At 25.8% G+C, this 24,722-nt stretch overlaps 2 protein-coding genes across 2 annotated transcripts; both read left to right on the top strand.

The window, feature by feature from the left end:
* The first annotated feature begins 10,995 nt into the window (after positions 1–10,995).
* On the top strand, positions 10,996–14,406 carry LOC145831197 (vacuolar protein sorting-associated protein 35-like). Its single transcript, XM_082938331.1, has one exon. The coding sequence runs from the start codon at positions 11,017–11,019 to the stop codon at positions 13,423–13,425; it is 2,409 nt and encodes an 802-aa protein (XP_082794457.1). The 5' UTR covers positions 10,996–11,016; the 3' UTR covers positions 13,426–14,406.
* Positions 14,407–14,604: 198 nt separating this feature from the next.
* On the top strand, positions 14,605–22,065 carry LOC145831402 (methylthioribose-1-phosphate isomerase-like). The gene is made up of 6 exons (XM_082938655.1): positions 14,605–14,743; positions 18,240–18,475; positions 19,172–19,341; positions 19,855–20,031; positions 20,949–21,173; positions 21,791–22,065. Exons 1-6 carry the CDS (start codon positions 14,612–14,614, stop codon positions 21,898–21,900), a joined length of 1,050 nt encoding a protein of 349 aa, XP_082794781.1. The 5' UTR covers positions 14,605–14,611; the 3' UTR covers positions 21,901–22,065.
* The last annotated feature ends 2,657 nt before the right edge of the window (positions 22,066–24,722 follow it).

Raw genomic sequence — 24,722 nt, 5'->3', positions numbered from 1 at the left:
TGCCAATAGTTTACTAAGCACAGGTTTTAAAAACCACTGGTTTATTTAACTAAATATTAATTTAAAAAAATAGACGCATTATGATAATAGTGTAGAAAAACATAGTACTTAAAACGACGAGACTAACTTTATATTGAATTACGGTTACTTAGCTCGCGATAAAATTACAAAAAATTGGCCACAAGTTTTCTTTGAATTCTATCTTTAAAGGCTTCGTCTGACTTTTTTATCCAAACTAGTTTTTAGTAGAGATAGATAATTCTTAACAGTTTAATGTTAAATTGAATTGAAGGAAATCCTCTTATTTTTTGTTAATTTTGAAAGATAATAAAAATTGAATCTAAATACCTAAATAATGGCTTTCTACTAATTTTAATGACAGAAAAAAGTTAAAACAATTTTTTGAAATTATAAAAAAAAAATAAAAAAAAAATAAAATATTTAGGCCTAAGAAAAACTTTATGATATTAATATCTTATACTGATAAATGTGATTAAATCATTAAAACAATAACTCAACATAGAATGATATAAAGAAGAATACGACTGTGACGTGGTCAAAAATAAACATTTCATCAAAACTGTTATCACTGACTTGTTTTTTATATAAGCTTATGTGCTTATAAATATTTTTCTATTACAAAGATATGAAAAACATGAATAAAGTATTTTAATATATATTTTTTTACTTTGTATTAAAAATACAAAGAGTTACAAAAAATAAAACATTTTAATTTTTGCCAGATGCAGTAGAATATATTTTTATTTTACATATATTACAATAATTTCTATTGATTTTAACGACTAGATAATATTTTTAAATATTTGCAAACCTAATAAAATGAACTTTTTAATTTATGTTTTAAACAAAAGTGAGAGTTAAGTTTTTCATATTGAAAATATTTTATAATCTTTATAGTTTTAGTTGTTAGTAATATAAATCTAACAAAAAATAGATACCGATTCAATAATACTTGCTAGTGTTACTTTTATATATATTTAATTTTCATATCGTTTCTAAAAGGTTCTACAATATATAATGATGATTTGCTAACCTAATTTTCGACAAAATAACTTTATTTATAGTAACTATTATTTCAAAGACTCTTTTAAGACAAAATTAAATGGTTTATTGCCACTAAATCCAAGTTAGCTAGCCATTAAAATATTGTATTTATTATTAATATAATAGTTTCAAAACACTTTAAGATTAGACACTGATTTATTAAAAAATTATAAAATTGAGACTTTTAGCAAATAAAACTAACAGAATTTAGTTTTTTTCGAAAAAAAAAACTGGATTCAGATTGATTGTGTACAATCAAAAAACAACGATTAAACCACAAAATATTTTAACTTTGAAAAAAGCTTAAATTTTATAAAAATATTTACAATTTCATAAAAAAAATCATAGTTTTTTGCATAAAAACTTTTAACAAACATTTAAAATTTTGATTTTAAAGAATTAAAATAATTAAAAGACAGTTTTTATTTATTTACAGATACCGTATATATCAATTTGTTTGGTTGTAAAAAATACTGTAGAACTTTAAAATTTTTTTTAGACTTTTAAACTTTTAGAACAATGACGAGACCGGTCTCATATCAAATGCTTGTGGTCTAATGATGGACTTGGTATGATCAAATCTTTGTTAAACTTGAGCTTGTCTCACAACACACAAAATTCCAGGCTTCGGCTTTGTAGGCTTTCGCCGATGTTTTCGTTGACTGTATTTAAAAAAGTATGCTTTGAGCTATAAGTACTTCACGGGTTGCAGAAATTGGCTTTTAGGGCTGAATTTGGCCCGTGGGCTACAGTTTGCCGACCCTACAATCATTTATACTTTATAAAAAATCTTTTCAAAGTATTTTTAAAAGACTTGATTCTATAAAATATTTTTTTCACCTAGACAATCTAAGTTTAAAATAATCTCACACTTCTAAGAATAAATACTAAGATATTATTTGTGTATGTAAAAGTTATGTTGTTAATTTAACGCGATATGTTTTGTCTTGTTTTTTTTACTGAGACTAGTTAAACATTTTTCATGTATATATGTTTTTCCTTTTCAGAATTAAAATTACAGTTGAAGAGTTTTTTAAGTTATTTTACTTATAAAGTAAAATTAACAAGTGCTTAGCGCATAATATACTTTTATGAAGAATATTGTTAGTTATTGATATAAAAATACTTAATAATTTAAATAAGATTTTAAATTAAGCTTTAGAGCTAAAAAATTAATTTAGACTCATAAATTTTCTCATAGCAATGTTTAAATATTTTATAAGAAATTTTCTCTTGTCTAACTTTTAAGTATTATAAAAAGAAGTACATTTAGTTGGTGTGTAAGTACAAAAAGACGTGTTTAATATGCAAATTTATCAAATCTTTTTTCGTTAATGAATTGTTTTATAAGAGTATAAATCATTTATACTTTATAAAAAATCTTTTAAAAGCTTGCCTACAAAAATAATTCGAAGCATATTTAGCAAAAGATGGTCTTGCTTAGAGTCGCTATTTTGAATAAATCTTAAAAAATTAGCATGAAATACTAAAGTTAAAACATACATAATGTGTTAAGCTTTCTCTGTTGTGGATTCTTTTATTCAACCTTAACTCTACCTGTATTAAAATTTGCGTGTTAAATTAAAAGTTATAATTAAAAAATTTAATTCGTTAATAAAAATAAAAATGTATAAGTAACTATTTCAGTTAAAAATTTTAGGCCAATTTTGTATCACCAACTAATCTAATAAATTAAGAAATAAAATTTTTGCAAAAATTTTTAATTAATTTTTCAAAAGTACTTTAGAGTAATTTTTAAAAGTTAAACTTTTTTTGAAAACATTTTTAATTTTGTTATTTTTTTTCTTAAACTAATTTTTTGTATAAATTTTTTTTGACTTGATTAAAAGTTAACAAAAGTATAATAAAATACTTTTTTTTTTGAATTAAAAAGCTTAATCATTTATATACAGTAACTTGATTAACTGTTTTATTACCTTTTAGCTTTTTTATTGCTTCTTTTATAAATAAGTATTAAGATCTCATCGAGTTATAAAACATATAACACTATACTTTTTTGTAGTTTATTAAACGAAAAAAAAGACGCTTAAAATACTTGGTTTTAAGACCGGGTGCAAGAAAAATATTTTAGTTTTCGAGTCGCTAACCACGCATACCTTTTAGTTAGGACTTTAAAATTTTATTAAAGTTTAATTTCTTACTTTAAGTTTAATAAACAGTAAACCAAAGTGTTTTATAATGAGTATATATAATATTTAATACTTTTAGTTAGTTATCTTGTTTTAAGCGACAATTAAATACAATCTAAAATATAATTTACTTTGGTATTTTATTTTTCAAAATACAACTAATTTGAAAAAAAAAAAGTTATTTATATATATATAAATACTTTCTAACTTTTATGTGTGTTCTAATAACTTAGCTTTTTTATAAAGCATTTTAACAAAATTAAGTATTTTTTATATAACCAACTTACTTTATCATCTACTTTTAAAGATATATAAAATTATAAAAAAATCTACTATTTATAGTTTATGATAAAATAAACCGGTATAAAAAGTAAAGAACGCATATAAGCAAGTGTCTACTTAGTACTTACCCTACCCTAGGAATCGTTGGCTGCCTCAAAAAATTACGAGCCAACTTTTATTGATAAAAGTTGCTCTAAGGTAGCACTAAATAGAAAAAAAATGTGGGCCGCAGTTACTTAAAAATATATATATTTATCAATAATAACAGTATTTTATTCCAAAGTATAAAATAGATTAATTTTTAGACAGCTTTAAGAAAATCTTATTTATGTTAATTCAAAATTAAAAGGTGATTTTCAATGTATTTTAAAGTAAAAACTACAAAAATAAATACTCATATCAGTATAATTTGAATAAAATATACTGAATTTTTTTAAATAGTTGTCTTTATTGACCAACATTTTTTCTTTATGCCATATTCATCTATAGTAAATTAAGTTTTTAATTTCAGTTCTCCTTTTTTTTCTTTCTGTTGTAAGCATTTGACAAATCATTAAATAGTCCCTAAGTAAAAACCAATAAAATGAAAATTTACAGAAAAATTCTATATCATGAACCCAGAAATATTTATATACCTTATGGAAAATTTTTCTTCAAGTTGTTCTACTATGTAAGATTGACAAAATTTTGTTTGTTCTTATAACAACTCATTACAGACACAAATAAAAAAATGCTGATATAATTTTTGGTAGTTACTATTAATATTTGGAATATTAAAAAAAAAAAAAACTTATCTTTTTTAGATTTCTATCAGTATAACAAGTATACTTAAGTTTTAATTTAAATTATTATTTCAAAACAATATGTTATATTTTATTGAACAACAAAAAAGTGATCAAAATATTTGGTCCCAGGACCTGGTGCATGAAGAACCTTCCAGTTATCCAGACGTACACCACGGATACCTTTTAAAGTCTTGTCCAGACAGTAATGATTAAGTTAAAAGTATCTATATCAGTAACACTTTCAATATGTATAATAACTTTAAAATAATGCAAAATTAATTTTAAAATAAAACGAATTATCTACATTAAGGAAAAACGAGTATGTGTTTTCAAAATAAAAAAGCCTTTGTTGTCATTTATTTACTAATTCATGAACTTAAAATTACACTTTTATAAATGATATAAATTTTTGGTTTAAGTGCCTATACTTATATATAAACAATAAATTTTAATTAGCATACAAATATTGACAAAGTAATTTGTGAAAATTAACTATATCATATAGTATTATATTACATTTAAAGTTAAATATTAATTGGGCAGGTAAAGTTACATATGATGTAAAACACTCACTTTTCCCCAGAAAACGTTTATCGTTGGGGTAGAGTTTGAGACTGATGTTTTTTGACCAAAAAAAAAAAAATCTATCAATTAGTTTACAATTAAAAACAATACCTAGAACATTATTTATTTAAACATACTAAATAACATACACTTTTTTTTAGATGGCACTTAGAGTGCTGTTTTGAACAAAAATGTTATTTTTAGCAATGTAGCTTCACATATGGTATAAAGTTATGAACTTACTATTGAATATTTTTATAAATTCTCAATTTAAATTAAATTGTTTATTATTTTAAATAAATAGATTTGACCAGTTTTGATTTGTTGATGTGACATTAAGATTAATGAATGGATCAACTTAAAAATAAAGCGCCATTTATAAAGGTCTTCATTATCATTTTCATAACTATATCTGCAGTAAATTTGTCAATCTTAATAGGGAATCATTAAGGCCTAAGAGCATGGGGGAAGGGGGGTCCACCAAGATTTTTACAAGTTGATCTTAGACATTTTTAAGGCCTTAAAAAATTCAAAGTAATTTTTGATTATGGAGTATTACCTGTAAAGCTTAGAGTCTTTTTTACAGAAGTACTTGATGTAATTTCAATTTCTAATGGCGTTTTAACTGCTAAATTAGTTTTTTTATAACTGTTAAATAATAATCTATTTGGTAATAAAAACTTAACTGTTTAGCTCTACCAAAAATTCTACTAGTTTGAATTAAAAAATATATAAGTATAAACAAGCAAAGACAATTGTACTGAAAATTTGTATTTATTTTCACTATCTTATTTTGTCATTGAAACATTTAGAATTTGGCTGTCTTAATGCAAATTATATTAATCTTAACGTTCACAGTTAAAATGTCATTAATAGTTAAATGTATATTGTTTTTTTTTGTAATTAAGACACTAACCTTTACAGGTAGTAATGAAGCCTATTTTTCCCTGGTAATAGTTATTGAAGAAAAAAAAAATAACAATAAGTTATGTGCAGACTTCTTGTACTTGATTACCTAATCAGGGTTGCCACTCGGTCAGGAAAAGTCAGGAAATCAGGAAAAGTCAGGAAAAATTTGAAAAAAATACAAAAGTCAGGAAAAAATGGGGGGTTTTGAAAAAAAGTCAGGAAAAGTCAGGAAATTTGATAAAAAAAAAAAAAGTCAGAATTTGTCAGTTTAAATTTACAAAATTCCTTGTTATCCAAAGCCTTCAAGTGGTAAAAGTTAATTAAAAGTCCTTTAAAGTTAGAAAAAAATTCCAAAATTTTCCTAGAAATTTACAAAAATATTTAATTTTATTTCCAATGCCTTCAGCTGGTATAAATTAGTAAAATATCCTTTAATAAACTGCAAAATGTTCCTTATATGTCGTTTGTTTATCTAGATACATTTATGCTAGGATTTGCTAAAAAAATGTTTCTTTTTTCAGACAAGCTGTGTTTACAAGGTAATAATATAAGTATTTTGCTTATAGGGCTGTTTATTACAAACATCAATCATACACAGATGGTTGAAGTGATTTACTGGAAGTTTGATGATAGAATTCAGCAAAAAACTATTGTTTATAACCTGTATTAAAGTTAGATTGGAAGCTTTATATAGTTTCAAGTGTTAGATTATGTATTTTAGAATAAGTTTAATTTAAGAGCTTGATTTAGAAAAGTCAGGAAAATTTTGGTAAAAAGTCAGGAAAAGTCAGGAAAATTTTCTTATCTTGATGAGTGGCAACCATGCCTAATTTTTTAGGTATAAGCGATCAAAGTCAGTGATCTCATTAGGTTCCTATTAGAATGCCCAAAAAAAGACTATTTCATTTAAAATCAATCTTCTCCTTCATTTTTAAACCAATCTTCCTCAAATTTTCACAGAAATTCCATTATTAAATTTAAGAAAGATTGAATGTAGGACTTTTTTTATCTAGAATTTTTATTTGCAATATTTTTAAAATTGCAACATCAAGTTAATGCCATAGGGGGGGGGGGGGGTAAACCATGTTTTTTACAAGTTGATTTTATTTTATAGAGTTTTTTCTAAGCTTCAAGATGTTTTTTGTTGTTTTGAAAAATTTAAATTATTTTTTGAGATATGACCAGTCAAATTTGGGCCGCATAATAGGTCCCATATGGGAAGGGAAAACTAAAACAGCAAAAAAAGACTATTTCATTTAAAATCTATCTCCTACATTTTTCAAGCAATCTTCTTTAAACTTTCACAGTCTAATCTTTATACAATAACAAAAAAACGTAACTTTGGAATTAAAAAAAAATTGTAAAAATATATTTTTTTTGAAAAATAACACTTCTTTTTTAATTTTTGTGACAAAATTTTTGTTTTTCTAAATTATTAAAATTTTAAAGTAACATGTTTTTCTTTTATTATAAGGGACGTTTCCTGAAAATTTGAAGAAGATTGCTTAAAAAATGAAGGAAGAAATAGATTTTTAGTGAATTTTAAAATTTCCGAGAAAATTGACCCCAAAAAATTTGTGGTCCATACGTTTATATTAAAAATTTTTACAAAAAATTTAATATCTCAAAAGTTAAATGATATTTTTGAATTCTATAAAAACTGGCTTGTAGTTTGTACTTAAAGCTTTCATATAAAAGCCAATGTTAATTTTTGTAAAAAAATATGTTTAACCCCCTATGGCCTTAATAACTGATTTTTTTCTTATTTTTGCATAACATTTTTTTTTAATAAATTTTGTTAAGACATAATTTTCTGAATATGGCATGGAACATTTCCTAAACGTTTGAGATAAATCTCAAAAAACATATGAGAAAATAGATTTTTAGTTAAATAGTCTTTTTCCCCTTATTAAATATACCGATATAAAGCAAAATTTTTAAAAGTAATTTGCTCCAACAAGCTTAAAGCTAGAAAGATAATTTTTTTGTGCTGTCTATTTATGTGATTTCTCAACGTCAAAATATTAAACTTTTTATAATATATAAGTAGTCAAAAAAAAAACTCAAGGTGACTCAAGGTAGTTTTTTTAGTGATTCAAAGAGTGGCAACCCTGCTTTTAAAAGCATTCAGAGGGTATGTGTTATCAAGCTGCCACGCACTCAGGATAACTTGGTCATATTGAAAATTCAAAAAACTTAGGCTGACTCTAAACAGTTTGCTTTCTTATAAAAATCTCAGGATAGTTAATTTTTGAAAGCTTTAGGCCAGTTTTTAAGAGATCTTGGATGTGATTTAGTTGATCTAATTCTAATATATTATATTATTAATTTCAAATATTTTGTTATTATATAACTGGTTGTGTTTAAAAAGTTGATTTTATTGATACTGAAAGGTTTATTAATTTTTTTAAGAATTGTTAAACTCAAGATGACCCAAGACAGTTTAAGGTCACTCATGAAAGTATTTTGACTTAAAGAGTGTTTACTTTACATATTGCATGATATTGATTTATTTAAGAATGCACTTACTTTAACACTGTTTATATCAAAATAATTTTGCTTATTTGTTTTTTAATACAATATTATACTATAAAACAGTCATCTTTAATCTATGCACCTGTGTGCAGTAGTGTACATAAAAAGATATTTTATTGTTCATAGAATTTTTTTTAAGGTAAATTTTAATTTTTTAAGGCGTTAGTTTTGTCTTTTATACTAGAAAAAGTTAATTAAAATAAAACGTATATTAACAATTTTCAAAACATAAAAAATAGGTTACTTTAGCGATAATAATAGTTTATTTCAATTCTAGTCTAGTGTGTACAGAATTTATTTTCCAGTACGTTACTATTCACAGCCTTTGAGAAGGTTGAAGACCCTTCTTAATAACAGGGTTGCAAAAAAAAACTGATTCCTGGAAAAAACCTTAAACTTGTCAATTTAGGCAAAAAAGCCTTGAAAACCTGGAATTTTAATCAACCTAGTTTTTACATATAAAATGATAAAATTTTGATTACGTACAAAAAATTTATCATCTACAATACTTGTAAAAATTACTACTTTATATATTATAAAACACATAAAAATTAACAACACAGTATCTTTTCAATATTTTTATTCTATTTAAGAAAGTTTTTTTACTTTAAATTCAATTCTATACTAAATTGGTAATAGAAAACTTGTACTTTCAAAAACCTGGAAGAAATTTAGAAAACCTGGAAATTAAAAAAAAAAAACGTTTAACAACTTTTTAAAAACTATATAGTATTAAAAAAAAAACTTTTTAAAAACAAACTTTACTGTATATGTTTAACTTTAAATTTATAAAATTACAATAATTTCAACAAATAAACTACTGTTAAAATAAGCTTTAATATAAAAATGAACACTAGTTCAAATCAGTAGTGCTCCTACTCTTAAAAACGTCTTCACAGTAGATAATTATAGAAAGGTTCTATGCACACCATAATGTTTGATGATAATATATCTTTTAAAAACATTGTTTTTGACCATTGTTTGTAAAGCAGAGATGTTTTGCTGCCATAGCAATTAGCAATAAACTGAAATGCACATTCAAAACAATTGAGCTTGTTGACAGAAAAGGCACTACTATTTAAAAGCTGATGAAGTAAAAGATGAGTGTTTTCAATAATTTCACATTAAAACTGACATTGTCATAGAAGTCATAAAATTGTGTGATGATTTAGTTTCGTCATATTTTCTTAACTGATATCCACAAACTTAACTTTTCTATTCAAAAGTTTTTAATCAAGTTTAATTTGACTGATACAACAATTTATTGTGACAATTGGTTACATGACAATTCAAATTTGGACAACTCAAATTTTGACAATTCAAATTCTTAAAAAATTATTTAAAAAACTATATCTCAATAAGTAATATCAATTTGAAAAAAATAAAATATACATATGTAGATCTTATTAATATCTACAAGCCACTTTTTTCTTTTTTGCAAAATGTAAAATATTTTTCAAGATATTTTAAAATTACTAAAAATAACTATACTTTTTACTTTATTTAAGCCATATCTAAAAAATATTTAATGTTTTGCAAAATGAAAAAAAGGGTTTGTAGATATTAATATGACCTACATATTTATTTTTTATATTTGAAAGATATACTTTAATTTTTTATTTGTAGCTGTTTCAATTTTTTTTTAAGAACTTGAATTGTCCGAATTTGAATAGTCGTGCACCCCTGCCTGATGAGTCCTAAGGACAAAACCAAGTCGCAGAATGTCATTTGGATTGATTGCTGTGTGGTTCAATTTATTGCTAAAAGAATTATTTATAATTGTATCTTTACAAAGTTAGAAAATTTTAAAATCTTTCAAGAACAGAAAAATAAAACAGAAAATAAATTAAGATACAAAAAAAGAAGAGAATTCTAGTATATAGAATTTATTAAAATAAACAATATTAGATAAAGATTTTTTAGTTATATAGACTTTTTTTAAAATTTTATGGGAACCTTCAAACTTGTTGAAAAACTATTTTATTGTTGCTTAATTGTTTTTCTATGTATATATCAATTAAGTATGTTTTTTATGTCTATTTTTCCTTATATTAAATGTTTTGTAATTTTTAAGATGTAACCTAAGTTTGTTTGTCTGACAAGTATAAGTTTTCAAACTAAAAAGGTATATAAGTTCTAAATAAATTGTGAAATAAAGCTACTTTGTAAATTATGTATGTACTTTATAACTTATAAAAAAAATTAGAAAATTTAAAGTTTTTAATTTAGTTTTTTGTAAGTAACAAGTACAACTAACTTAGTTCTTCATGATTCCAATGTACTATCTTACTACTTTTGTAATAAAAACCTAAAAAAGTACTTTTAGTTTGTGACCTATAATGACAAATAATAGCTATTAGTTGAAGTTTAGTAAACAAAAAGGTTTTTAATTATCTAAATATATCTATTTAGTTATCTAAAGTTATGTTTTTTTATAACCAAGTTTTGAATTAAAAAATATTTTGTGCTTGTTACTGTATTCCTCTTTTAAAGTAAAACAACTATCACAATCCTCAATTTAGTTCAAGTAGATATAGACAAATATAATTTTTAGAATTGTTTTTTGTGCTTAATGTCCATAAACAATTTTTTGTTTATCATAAAAATACTAGTTTTGGTGTAAGTTTTACTCAATTTTATGTATAGCTACTGCTGTTACATATGTAAATAACTTTTACATTTCTTACTTTAATTTTAGAATTTAATTTAATATTAATTAATTCTAAATGAGTGGACAAATGAACAGTGAAGAGCAAGAAAGATTGCTTGATGAGGCTGTACAGCATGTGAAAATGGAAAGTTTTCAAATGAAGAGAGATCTTGACAAAAACAAGGTTTTGGAAGGACTGAAACATGCATCAGACATGATTAAAGAATTAAGAACATCAAACCTTACTCCTAAGAACTATTATGAGCTATATATGAGTATCTGTGATGAACTCAGACATTTACAAAACTACCTGATAGAAGAAGTTAAAAAAAATCAATTTGAAACAGACTTGTACCAAGTTGTACAGTATGCTGGAAATATTATTCCAAGACTGTATTTGCTTGTAACAATGGGTGTTGTATACATAAATGTCAAGTCAAAATCCTGTAAAGTTATTCTTGAAGATCTAGTTGAAATGTGTAGAGGAGTTCAGCATCCTTTAAGAGGTTTATTTTTGCGTAACTATTTACTTCAGTGCACAAAAAATGTTCTTCCTGACATTGACCCAGAAGCAGATGAAGATGAAAAAGAATCTATGAAGCAAGATGTTAACAATTCTATTGAATTCATACTCCAAAACTTTTCTGAAATGAACAAGCTTTGGGTAAGAATGCAGCATTTAGGCCACAGTAAGGATAGAGAAAAGCGTGAAAAAGAAAGACAAGAGCTAAGGATTTTAGTTGGTACTAATCTTGTTAGGTTGAGTCAGCTTGAAGGTGTTGATGTCAACAACTACAAAAAAATTGTATTGCCAAGAGTTCTTGAACAAGTTGTTAAGTGCAACGATGCAATTGCTCAGGAGTATTTGATGGAATGTATAATTCAAGTTTTTCCAGATGAATTTCATCTTCAAACTCTGGATAGCTTTCTTCAAGCATGTGCTAATCTCCATCCAAACGTAAATGTGAAAAATACTATAATTGCTATGGTTGAACGTCTTACTCTTTTTGTTCAAAGGGACCATTCAAATGGCATTCCAGATGATATAAAACTTTTTGACATTTTTAATAAGCAAGTCTCAAACATTATTTCTGCACGACCATCAATGAAGTTAGAAGATATAGTGTCTATGCAAGCTGCTGTTATTAACCTGGCTTTCAAATGCTATCCAGATAGGATTGATTATGTTGATAAGGTATTAGGTGCAACTCTTGAAGTTTTTGGTAAAAGGGGTACAGATACTGTAAATAGTGGGACTGTTTTGTGCAGAGAGATGTCAAATTTGCTTCAAATGCCTATAGACGTTTATAACAACATTCTTACTGTTTTGAAACTTGAAAACTATGGGCCTTTGTTTGATCACTTTGATTATAACGCTCGTCAAAAGATGGCTACAAATGTAGTAAGTAATATTTTAGAAAATAAAACTGTCATTGATACTCCAGAACTTACAGATGCTTTAATGTTGTTGGTTGCAGTTTTGATACAAGATCAAGCTGACCAACCAAATGGAGAGTTTGACGAAGAAACATTTGCTGAAGAGCAAAGTTTAGTGGGTAGGTTAGTTCATTTGTTGTTCTCCAGTAGTCCTGACGAGCATTACTTTATTCTGAAAAAGGCTATATCTCACTTCGAAAAAGGCGGAAGTAAGAGAATGGTCATAACTTTGCCAGCTGTTGTATTTGCTCTATATAAGCTAGCTTCTAGATACAAAGAGAGTAAAGATGAAAATGAAAACTGGCAAAAGAAGTGTAAGAAGCTATTTGAAACTTGTCGATCTATAATCAACAGTTTATGCCAGCATTTGGATCAAGCAGATCTACCATTCCGCTTATTTTTGCAAGGAGCTCTAACAGTTTCACATCTTGGCTTTAACAATCACGAAGCTATAGCATATGAATTTATGTCACAAGCTTTTTCCATTTATGAAGAAGACATTAATGACAGTAGAGCGCAGTTAGCAGCTGTGTTGCTTTTTGTTAGCACTGTAGAAAAGTGTACATGCTTCAGTGAAGAGAATCATGCCCCACTGCGCACTCAATGTGCTCATGCTGCATCCAGGCTGCTAAAGAAACCTGATCAGTGTCGTGCAGTTGCTCACGTTGCTCATCTTTTTTGGTCAGGAAAAACACAAGAAACTGGTGGAGAGGAAATGAGAGACGGAAAAAGAGTTGCAGAGTGCTTGAAAAAAGCCGTGAAAACAGCAAATCAATGCATGGAATCAGCAATGCAACTCCAACTGTTTGTTGAAATTCTTAACAAGTACCTTTATTTTGTGGAGCATGGTTGTGACACGATCACATATGATATCATTGGTCAACTTATTGAGAAAATTCGCGAAGAGCTTCCTGAAATTTCAGATGAAAACGAAAATGAAATGATTAAGATGCATTTCGACAACACAATTAGACATATAAATGACCGGAAAGAAACTTTGGTTGCTGAAGGAAATGTAGATGACCCAATCTTTCAACTTAAACTATAAACATTTCCTGCAATTTTTTGTGCTCATTCATGCAAATTTTTTTGTGAAATTTATCTTTAAAATTACATATATTTTTTTTATCATTTTTATAAGGGTTAAGCGATTGTTTATGTGCAGACTGTTTAAATTAAACACAACAATACAAATTCATTGTCCTTTAAAGAGTTTAAAGTCTTTAAATTGTTCAATTATAATAAATGAATCGTATTTTTATAACTGCATGAAAAAAAGGTTTTTTTGGTTTTTGTTAATATAAAAGACAAAATCTATTACATAACTTTCTATACTGTTTGTTATGTACAGAGCTGTTTTAAATATAAGAACCAATTTTAAGTTGTAATAATTGTTGTTCAAATTTACTCACTGATTTTGATTTTTTCATCTAAGTTTTACAAACACACGTTTTGATAAGTAATATGACTATATATATTATTTTGTTTTTAAAACGAGCAGTTTAAACAATTTTAACATTACAATTTAAGTTGTGAGCTAAATCACTACTTTTTCATACTACTGAATTGTTATTATTGGTAGTGATAACTATTAGTCTTTGATATAATGTAAACAAATTATAATTCTATACATGTATAGTATAAACTAAACATGTAAATAGTAAGAAATAAAAAGTGTTGTTTTTGCTTTACCTACAATTATTCGAACTTGATAAAAATTGTCAGTGTAAGTTTAATATTAAGCTATAACTTGAATTTTTAAAAATATTTATGTATAGACCAGTGCATGATCTAAAGTTTGTTACAATGATTTTTTCATGTATGCTGCAATCTGAAATTTTTAAGTTCATCACTTAAAAACTACTTATTTTAATCATTTTCAATCACATTGTTATTAAGTTAAAATGTTCTTTTATGAATTGAATTATAGAGTAAACAAAGTACTGACTAGTTATACTTAGACATACTTAATTTAATCTAGAAAAAACGTTTATACTTAATATTTATGTAGTTTTTTTTTGTAGTTTTATGTTAGATTAAACTTAATCTACTTAAATATATCGTTTTAAAAATTTACTAAACTTTTAAAAAGTCGTTATTCCATTCCTCAAAATAGTTTTTTTGTGCTTCTTTTTCTTGAAATAAATATTGTCATAAAATATACTTTATTGGGTGATACTTGATTATTCGCTTTACTTTTTTCTTATAAAACACTACAGAAATTTACTAGTAAAATGGTTTTAAAGGCTATTGATTACAGCGAAGGAAGTCTAAAAATTTTAAATCAGTTGTTACTTCCAACAACATCGGAGTTTATACAGATCAGAGAAGTATCAGAGGCCGCTGATGCTATTAAATCTATGAAGGTATATTGCAACGCGTTTACTAACTTTATGGTAAATAAGGGAAAGGACTTTTAACGCAAATGCTAAGTTTTACTTGAAGTTAAATTAAGCTGTAGGATATTTATAAGTTTTAAATAAACAAGTTTGATGGTCATGGCAACTATTTGTAAATCTTTTTTCTTGAAAACTACTAAAATTTTTGTTTATCAAATGTGTTTGTAAGCTTTTAAAAGTTTGTTTAAATAGAAAAAATTGACTTATTTAACAACGTGAGATAAGCTCAAGTTTAACAATAGGGTTGATCACGCCAATTCGATCATCAGACTACAAGTTTCGGTAGACTGAGACCGGTTTCGTCCTTATTAGGACTCATCAGTCAGTCACAACCGAAAAACCTGTAGTCGTCAATCTACAAACGGTTTATGATGCTTTCACATGAATCAACCACTTGCTAGCAATGATCAGTGACGTCACTGATCATTGCTAGCAAGTGGTTGATTCATGTGAAAGCATGATAAACCGTTTGTAGATTGATGACTACAGGTTTTTCGGTTGTGACTGACTGATGAGTCCTAATAAGGACGAAACCGGTCTCAGTCTACCGAAACTTGTAGTCTGATGATCGAATTGGCGTGATCAACCCTATTATTGACTTATTTAATTAATAAAAAAAACCTTAGCTACAGGAGGTTAATTTAACAGAATAGTTTAAACTAACTAAAGAGTGCATTGATCACTGACAATTTTTGTAATTTAAAATGCAACTAGTTCCTAAAAAATGTATTAAAAAGCAATGCAAGTAAACCAAATTATTATTATTTTCAATTCAAAAAAAAAACTAACGAAATTGAAACGTAGCATTAAGAACTAAGTATTTAGTTATGCATATTGTATGTGTGCTTTTTGAGAAACTCTAAACTACTAAACACTAGTTTGAAGTGATTGAAGTGTTTAAATTAATAAGTTATGAACAGTTTTGTTCTAAAGTTTTACATTTGCGTCAATAAATTGATCATAGTTTTGTTCATAATTAAAAAGTGTTATATAAAATTAGTGTTGAAAACCTTTAAATTAAGTTAAAAATATCATTTGTTCTTAAAAAGAGGAGCCAGCAAATGGCAGCCCGTGGGTCAAAGTAAGAGTATGCGGTTCGCAATGTACTTTTCAACTAGGAAAAATAAAAAAAGAGTTTTGTGACAAAAATTTACAATTAGGATCTTAACTAATTAAATTAACAAGGTTTATAGATTTATTATTACATATTTTTAATTAAACTATTATTTTTGTTTATATTTATACAACTGTTTTGAATACCTGCGGTCCGTTGATGATATTTTCATACATCAAACTTCTAGAAAAATTAACCAAATATTTAAAAGGCCTGGTGTTATAAAGTTTTGCAGAAAAAATATTTATGAACAATGTTTGATGAAAATGCTGGTTATTTTCTGTTAAGCGTTTTTACTAAAATATGTTATCTCCTACTTGATATAGAGAAAAACCATGCGAAAATTATATAAAAAATTATGGACTAAGAAAATGTTTAGTTTAATAAGCAAGTATTTTGAATTTTTTACGTACTTAATGCATAAGGCACTAATTGTTAATGATAAACAGCTATGTAGTAAAAAAGTATGTGAATTAAAAAAAAAATGTGTCTCCATTCTTTTCTACTAAATTAGATTTATTTTAATAATTTTATAAAGGGGCTTTTAAGTTCTACTTAAATAAGAGTTATTTGTTAGGTGCATTGACAAGCTCTTTGAGCAAAACTTAGTTTTTTAATGAATTTTTGAGACAATAAAAATATGTTTGTTCTCCTACGAAGTAGAGATCTTAAACTTTTTTCTCACAAACAAATCTGTAGTTGTAAATTATTTTAAAGTAAATCTATTTGCAAAAATAAACTTAAAAAACATGTTTTGAACACAAACTAAATAGATAAAATAAACAGTCTGTTTTTAAGAGTAATTTTATAAGTTTTAAGTATTTCATTAAATTAAGCATTTAAAACATTAAAGAACATTAATACGAAGGTTATACAAAAAACAAAACAAAAGACACTAGGACGTAATTATTAAATGTTGTAGAGGACAAATTTTCAGTGGAAAAATTAATCTGATTTCTAAACAAACAACTAAAATTTACAAAAACACAAATAAGTGACTGTAAAATTAAATACTTTGAAACTTAATAAATTTTAAGAGAAACTTTTTAATATTCCGACGAGACGATATAAATTCACTCCTCTTGTTTAAGCAACCCTCTTTTTTCAACGCATACACAGCGGCCGTTGACTCTTAGAGCACAGCCTATAAACAGGGTTGTTATCATCTGCTATAGGCTGTGCAGAGAATTTATAAATCTAGTAAAAATGCATTTTAAACAAAGATAATCCATTTACGGTTAGTTTGGAGAGATTAATTAAGTCACATAACCAAAAAACATTAAACAAAAGTAATCTAATCCAGAATCAATGTAATTGCGCTGGTGACTGCAAATATAATTTGAAAAGGGGTAATTGCCGTTCGGAAGACATTATTTACAGGGCAACAGTTAACTCTGACCTTAAGAAAAAGTTCTGCATCGGTTTTGCTCAACTCAGTTCAGATTCCGGTATGCTAACCATAAAAAATCTATTAAAGGTTCTATATGAAAATGAGACTGAGCTTTCAACGTACGTTTGTGACCTAAAGCGCTAAAACATTGATTTTAAATTAACCTGGGAGGTTATAAAAAGAACACAGCCTATAGCAGATGGTAATAACCCTGTTTGTTAGGCTGTGCTTAAAAGAGTCAATGGCCGCTGTGTATGCGTTGAAAAAAGAGGGTTGCTTAAACAAGAGAAGTGAATTTATATCGTCTTGTCGGAATATGAAAAAGATTCTCTTAAAATTTATTAAGTTTTAAAGTATTTAATTTTACAGTCACTTATTTTCAGTTTTTTAAGTTTTAGTTGTTTGTTTGCAAGAAAGATTAATTTTGTCCTCTACAACATTTAATAATTACGTCACAGTGTCTTTAATTTTTTTTTTTCATTATCAACTGTAGTTCAAATTTAATTGCACTTTGCTAAACATTAAAACAAAAAAAAACAAAGCAAATGTTTTTATGAAACATATGTACTGTTCTTTTTAAATCGAATTTTCAAAATAAACTATATATATATATTTATTTATTTCAAATGACATAGCTGATGATTGTGGCAAAAAGCTGCATAAAATATATGTACTTTTTTTTTGGATTTTGAAATAAAGTACTTGGAAGCTATTTCAACCCGGCTATAAAAAATTGATTTAGTTGAATAAACTTTATTCTGTTTTATATATTTATTGTTTTTTCTTAAGTTTTCAATAAACTATAAAATTTAGACTCCTTAACAAGCTTCTTTAAACCTTATTTCTAATGAAATTTATAACAACAGGTTTTTTAGTTAAGCTCTAATATTTATACGATTAGTTATATGTAATTTAAAATGTTCGTTTCTTTTGTAGTTTTTCAAGATAACAATTCACAGGTGAGAGGCGCACCAGCCATAGCCATAGTCGGTTGCTTGAGTGTTGCAGTCAAATTGCAGTCGGATGAAAGTTTTAGTGAAATGACTGCTGACGATTTGATCTCAAAAATAAAAAGCTGGGCAACTGAGCTTGTTGAGGCAAGACCAACTGCAGTGAATATGCACACATCAGCGTCAGAGTTGAGTAAAATATGTGAGGTCCAAAAGAATAGCTCAGCAAAAGACATTATTGAAAAGTAAGTAGTTGATAACATTGCTTTATATTTTTTTGTGTTTAGTTTTTAAAAGTACATGAGTTGAAATGTTAAATTTTTACTTAATTCTTAAAATTGCAACAAATTTATGCAAACACTGATTACATTTTTAATTGGCTTTACTATTAATTGACTGGTTGTTTTTTTTAGCGTTTTAGCTTGAGTAATTGAAGATTCATTGTTTTATAATAAACCAATACACAAAGTAACTGAATCTGAGTAAAATTATTTAGTGTTGTAAAGTTGACAAAACTGTTATATGAGAAAATACTATGAATTTTAACAAATATTTAATTCTAGTTTTGTAACAAAACCTTGAGGTAAACTTGAGGATATTTTATATATGTACTGTACTGAGTTTAGGGATGATATAAAAACTTGAGTTTAAATTTAAACAATTTATTAACTTGGCAATCTGAAAAGATATTAACACTTTTACTGGTTTGGATAAAACTACTTTCTCTGTAACTTTTTTTTAATGTATACTGTATTCTACACTAACCATAAATTTAAAACAAAATTAAATCTACTAGGTAGTTTTAAAAAATATTGATAGTTTTGTGGTTTTCGGACTAAGGTTTGGTTAGGATTGAGAAAGTAATTGAATAAGAAAAATATTAGATACGATAACTAAGTAACAAAGATGAGTATTGACCATCTGCTAAATATTATTTAAAGGGTCATTGAATATTGTGAAAAGTTGTTGTCGGATGACTTGCAAATAAATAAAAACATTGGAAATCACGGAGCGTGCCATATATTAGATAACTTTGCTAAATCTCAAATCAATATTCTTACTCATTGTAATACTGGAACACTTGCCACTTCTGGTTTTGGAACGGCATTAGGTTGTGATAAATTGCTTTTGAAACCTATTAGTTATAAGACGTATAACCAAGTTTCAAATTTTTTTAGTGTGAAATTTTTTTTTTTTAAATATTTTTCTAAATATTTTTACACTACGTATTATACTACTTTAAGAAAGGTTTTACTTAAATAGAAGTTAAAAATGTTTTATGAGCTCTAAAGTAAGTATTTAATACTATACTTATGAAAATTTTGTTGAATTAACTACAGTGTACAAGAGTTTGTATAATTGATAACTAAATATGAATAAGTTGATTAAATTAAAGAAAAAGCCAATAGTTGAATTTTAATCTTCGTGCGGATAAAGATAGTAAAAATATTAAAAACAAGTTTTGTTCTAAAATAAGAGTACTCTTATATAAATTACTTTTTTATAGTTTTTATAAATGATTAAAAAAAAAATGCAGATTTTTTTTAATCAAAAAGTTTCAAAGTTTTATAAAATAACTTAAAATTAAATGAATTAAAACAACTTTACATAAAAAATTGTTTAGGAGTAATTAGGTCATTGAATAATAAAAAAGTGTTGCAAGTTGCTTATCACACCGAAACAAGGCCTTACAACCAGGGCTCTAGGTTGACCGCCTATGAGCTAGTTCATGATGAAATTCCTTCATGTTTGATTGCAGATAGTATGGTAGCAGCATTAATGAAAGAAAAAAAGATAACAGGTTGATATTGTTTATTAGGAAAACAATTTTATACTTAGTTCTCCTGGACAATTCATTAAACTGTTTCCCTGGACTATGACTTGATAATCAAAAAGTATTATTGTACATCAGGTCCTTTGACCAAACTTTTTAAACGCTCAATAAACAATAGTTTTTAAGTACATACTTAACTGAGTTCTATAACGAGCTGTTTAACTTTTTTGTTTGAGTTTAATTAATTAAGTTTGTATGCTTTCATTATATTCTAATGTTTTAGAAGTTTGTTAAATTTTATTATTAGTATTTCTATTGCTTTAAACAAAACATAATGTTATTACATAATATTATTAATATGTAATTTAGTGATTATCAACAAAATTGTTTAAATTTTCGTTCAATGTAAACTTGTGTAAGTTAGTATAACAATTGAGCTCAGTGATTTAGTTTAAAATATTTAGCACATTTAGGTTTCCTCTGGAAAGAAATTGCTCTTGTATTATCTAAATTTTATTATAAAAAATGCATTTCATTTTAAAGGAAGAAATATCACTTTAATTATGAATGTTTTGGTTTGAGAAGTCTTAATTTAAAGAACTTTGAGAAAATGTATATATATATATATATATGTATATTTGTTCTATTTATATTTTCTTCTTAGACTTTCAAAAAAAGAACACACATAAGTAATTAACTTATGTTTTTCCTAGTAACTATAGTTGACATAAATATTTCTTAATATTAGTTAGGTTGTATTAGGAAAATGTTTGATAAATATGTTTTTGGTAAAAAAAGCAAATTGTTTCAAAGAAACTAGTAAAATAAAGTTGAAAATGTTTCGAACAGCATTCTTTGATAAGTTTCAAACAGAAGTAATTATGACTCTTTGACTATGTGAACGCAAAAAATATTTTAATGCTAAAGTACAACCATTCTGACAGCTGTAGTGGTGGGCGCAGACCGTGTAGCGAGAAACGGGGACACCGCCAACAAAATAGGCACGTACCAGATCGCAGTCCTGGCCAAGTACCACAATGTGCCTTTCTACGTTGCCGCTCCCCTCAGTAGCCATGACAACGACGCGAAAAGCGGAGACGCCATCAAGATAGAGTTGAGGCCTTCCGACGAGCTGAAGCTAGTAGCTGGTGTGAGAATCGCGCCTAAAGGTAAGCAGCACTTTTGTTTTGTTGATAATTAGTTTTCCTGTTGTCAGCTCATCTATAAAAACAACAAATTATGAATATGTTTGTTTAAAATATATATTAATTTGTTCTTGCTCGATTTCCAAAAGCCCCTTTTGTACTATGTTTTATGTTCAGTTTAGTGCAACAAAAACTGTTTTTATAACAAAGATTCTAGTTGAAGTTTTTTATTGAGTGTAATTATTTTAAAACTAATAAAAGTTATTTAACAACAGTAAATATAAATTCCTCTATAGAAAAATAAAATTTTAGTGCAAATAAAGTTTGCAGTGTATAGCAAAAAAAGCACTGGTTAGACATAATAAAAAATTTTCACACATATTTTAGCTAGGGTGTATTGTAAGTAGAATTAATGTTTTATGATATATGTGTATTTAAGTTAATTTTTAATATAATTTTTTATTTATAAACTGTAGTTTTGGCTAGTTAAAAATATCTTCCGAACTTAAACTGTTAATTTTAAATTGTTGCAGTTAAATTTACTTTTTTGTTTGTTTACTCTAAAACTTTTTATAGCTTTAATTGTAACCACTTTGCGTGAAACATATAACGATGTTTTTTGATTATTACAAATCGTTTAGACGTAAGCTGTTGGAATCCAGCGTTCGATGTTACTCCTGCTCACTTGATTACTGGAGGAATTATCACTGAAAAAGGGGTTTTCCCACCTGGACAATCCTGTTTAGAATAATTTTCGTTTTATACTTTTCAAACTTAGACGATGTTTTGAAAACTAGGTATAGGTAGTTGTTGTATATTTTTAAGTACAGTAAAGCTGTACTTTATTATTACTAATCATTGGTTTGATGTTTTTTTTTACGTCCATGCAGCAGTTGACTAAAGTTTGTATCATTTTTTTTAGTTTGTTTATAATTAGCATTTTTTACTTTTTGTAATTAAATTAGGTAAATTTTATTAATCAACCACTATTCTTAGCATATCAAAAATGTGTGATTAGTATTTAGTGAAATTAATTTAGTTGAGGAATAATATTTTTAATTTTATTTAAAAAAATGTTATAATTTTATTATAATTAGGAAGTATAAAAAGTTTTAAATTTTTGAAGTAAATTCTCACCTTAAATTAAAACATTACTTATTCACGTTGCTGAACATGTTTTCCAGAAGAAAAATGTTTTGATCTTTTATTAAATCGATCATTTTTCAGTAAAAACTAAAAAAATATTACAAATAGGTTTTATTACATTTTACTAGATCAGTGTTAAAGACTGTTATGCCAAAAATACTTACTTCAACTTTACTCATATACCCGCATATGAAAATAACAGAAAATTTTTAAGTAGATTTGATTATAAATAAAGTTATTTCAGCAAAAAAATTAAAACTGTACCAATTTTTGCTTTAAGCAAGTTCTTTAGAATTTAAAGTTGAAAGTTATATGAAAGCGTACTAGATGCTTTAACAGAAAATTGTATAATGTAGATGGATAATATAGTTTCATGTAAAAATTTAGTTACTAAATTAAAAACCAAAAAATTTAGTTAATTTTAGAAAAATATCATTAAACAAGTTTATAAATTTAAAACTAATAAAATAAAATAACAGTGTTTATATGTCAGCTATTTAAGTCAGGTATGATTTTTTTTCTTATTAAGATAGTTTTTAAAAATCTCTTGTGGATAACCAACAAATCTGATTTCTATTCAAAAGTTATTTTGCTGCTAAAAACCTGTTAATTATCTAAAAAAGAAATAGACGCTGATCTGTGTTATTTGTTTACACCATACCAACCTAAATAACTAAAGTTTGATGAGATATTTATTTTTAAAAGTTGTAGAATTATTTATTATTATGAACTTCAACTTCTAGTAAGCTATCTTGTAGCGTTTTATTAAAATTTATTCTAATCGATAAAGTATTTATATAATGACCTCCAAAAGGTAATGTTTAGTTAATTGAAGTTATTTAAAATATAGTCATATATTTACTTTAAACTGTTTTCAAAAAACATATTTTTTCAAAATGAGGTTTTTACAACCAAGTTGTAAATTGGAAATCTAAAATTCTAGATATGTCATTTTGTTTTGAAAACTTTAATAAGGTATTTAAACAACAAATTTTCAAAGAGCTTATTTAGCAATAATGTTCCTACCAAAAGGAGCTAAAAGCTCTGTAATTTAAATAAGAAGTTAACATAAACAAATAGACGCTAAGATTAACTATAAATGAATAGTAATAACTAAGTATATATTTCATACATTATTTACAATACAGTTTTTCAGTTATATTTATTTAGTACGGCTAAGTTTCACTGCTCAAGTGAAGATATTCAGTTAACAATACAGTTCTTCAATTATTTTAATTTGTTATGTACAGTTGTTAATTCTTATATCAAAGCTAAATACATATAAAAATATATCTTAAGTAATGAATTAAATAAGTAAATTTAAAACTTTGATATTTGTATAGAACTATAAAAATAGTTTTCATGCATAATGATAATGTTTTTTATTTATACAAAAATAGGCTTATTCTATAATGCACACATATAAAAAATGCTATATTTTATTAAAAAGCATTAACGTTAAAAATAAATCACGAATACAAAAGTCAAAAATAAGAAAATTTGGTAGCCAGTCAAAAATCAATAACCCTACGCCTTAAAACAAAACCTCTTAAAATGGGAACACGATCATGTATTTTATTAAGGTTTTGTTTGCAAACATTATCTAGTCTTGAACAAAATTTATTAAAATTTTTTTGATATTATTTTTTCACCTAATCTATGTTTTATGTTTCATCTTAATTAATAGTGAATGTTATTTATTTAAACTTAAAAAGTATTTTAATAGTACAATTCCATTTTTTTATCTTACTGATATGAGCGTATCGTTTTTCATAAACATTTCACCAGTCGATCCATTATAGCTTTTATTGTTAGTTAAAAAGTCTGCAAAATTTGTATTCTAGAGAAGATGGAGACTGCTCATGCAAACAAAGAAGAAAACCTGAACTGTTTGCATCATGTTTCCATTTTAGAAGGTTTTATTTTAAGACGTAGGATTAATAATTTTTGACTAGCTATTTGTGATCTCCCGATGTGGATCTTATTTTCAAATGAAGATCCAGGCGAATCCGAATCCTTCAGTTACTTTAAATTTTTCCTTAGTATCTGGTCTAAATTTAAAATATTTTCCGGAATGTCTAGTATAATTTTAAAAGTTCTCGCAAAATGCTTAATACCTTTTTTTCTCATCATAATACAAACTCAAGAGTATCTAGTGTAAGTTAATATTTAAGCTGTTTTTTTTGCTTAAATATTTGAGCTACCTTTACATTTTTAATAGTTTATTAAGCCTTATAGAGTTTATTGCTCCGTAAAAGTTTTTATTTAAGCTTTACTACATTGTTTTAAGTCTTTTGAAATAGAGTTAAATATTTGAAAATTCTTTAAATGTTTAAAGTTTGCTAACTATAACTTGGTTTATTATTAAGTTGCACTTTTGCTAAGTGATTTATATAAGTTTTAAAAGTAATTTATATTTTTGAAATA

Source organism: Thalia democratica, chromosome 3 (assembly GCF_965202585.1).
Source record: "Thalia democratica chromosome 3, ktThaDemo2.hap1.1, whole genome shotgun sequence".
NCBI lineage: Eukaryota > Metazoa > Chordata > Thaliacea > Salpida > Salpidae > Thalia > Thalia democratica.
Note: the sequence above shows the minus strand (reverse complement) of the source record. Positions and strands in the feature narration are given on the sequence as shown.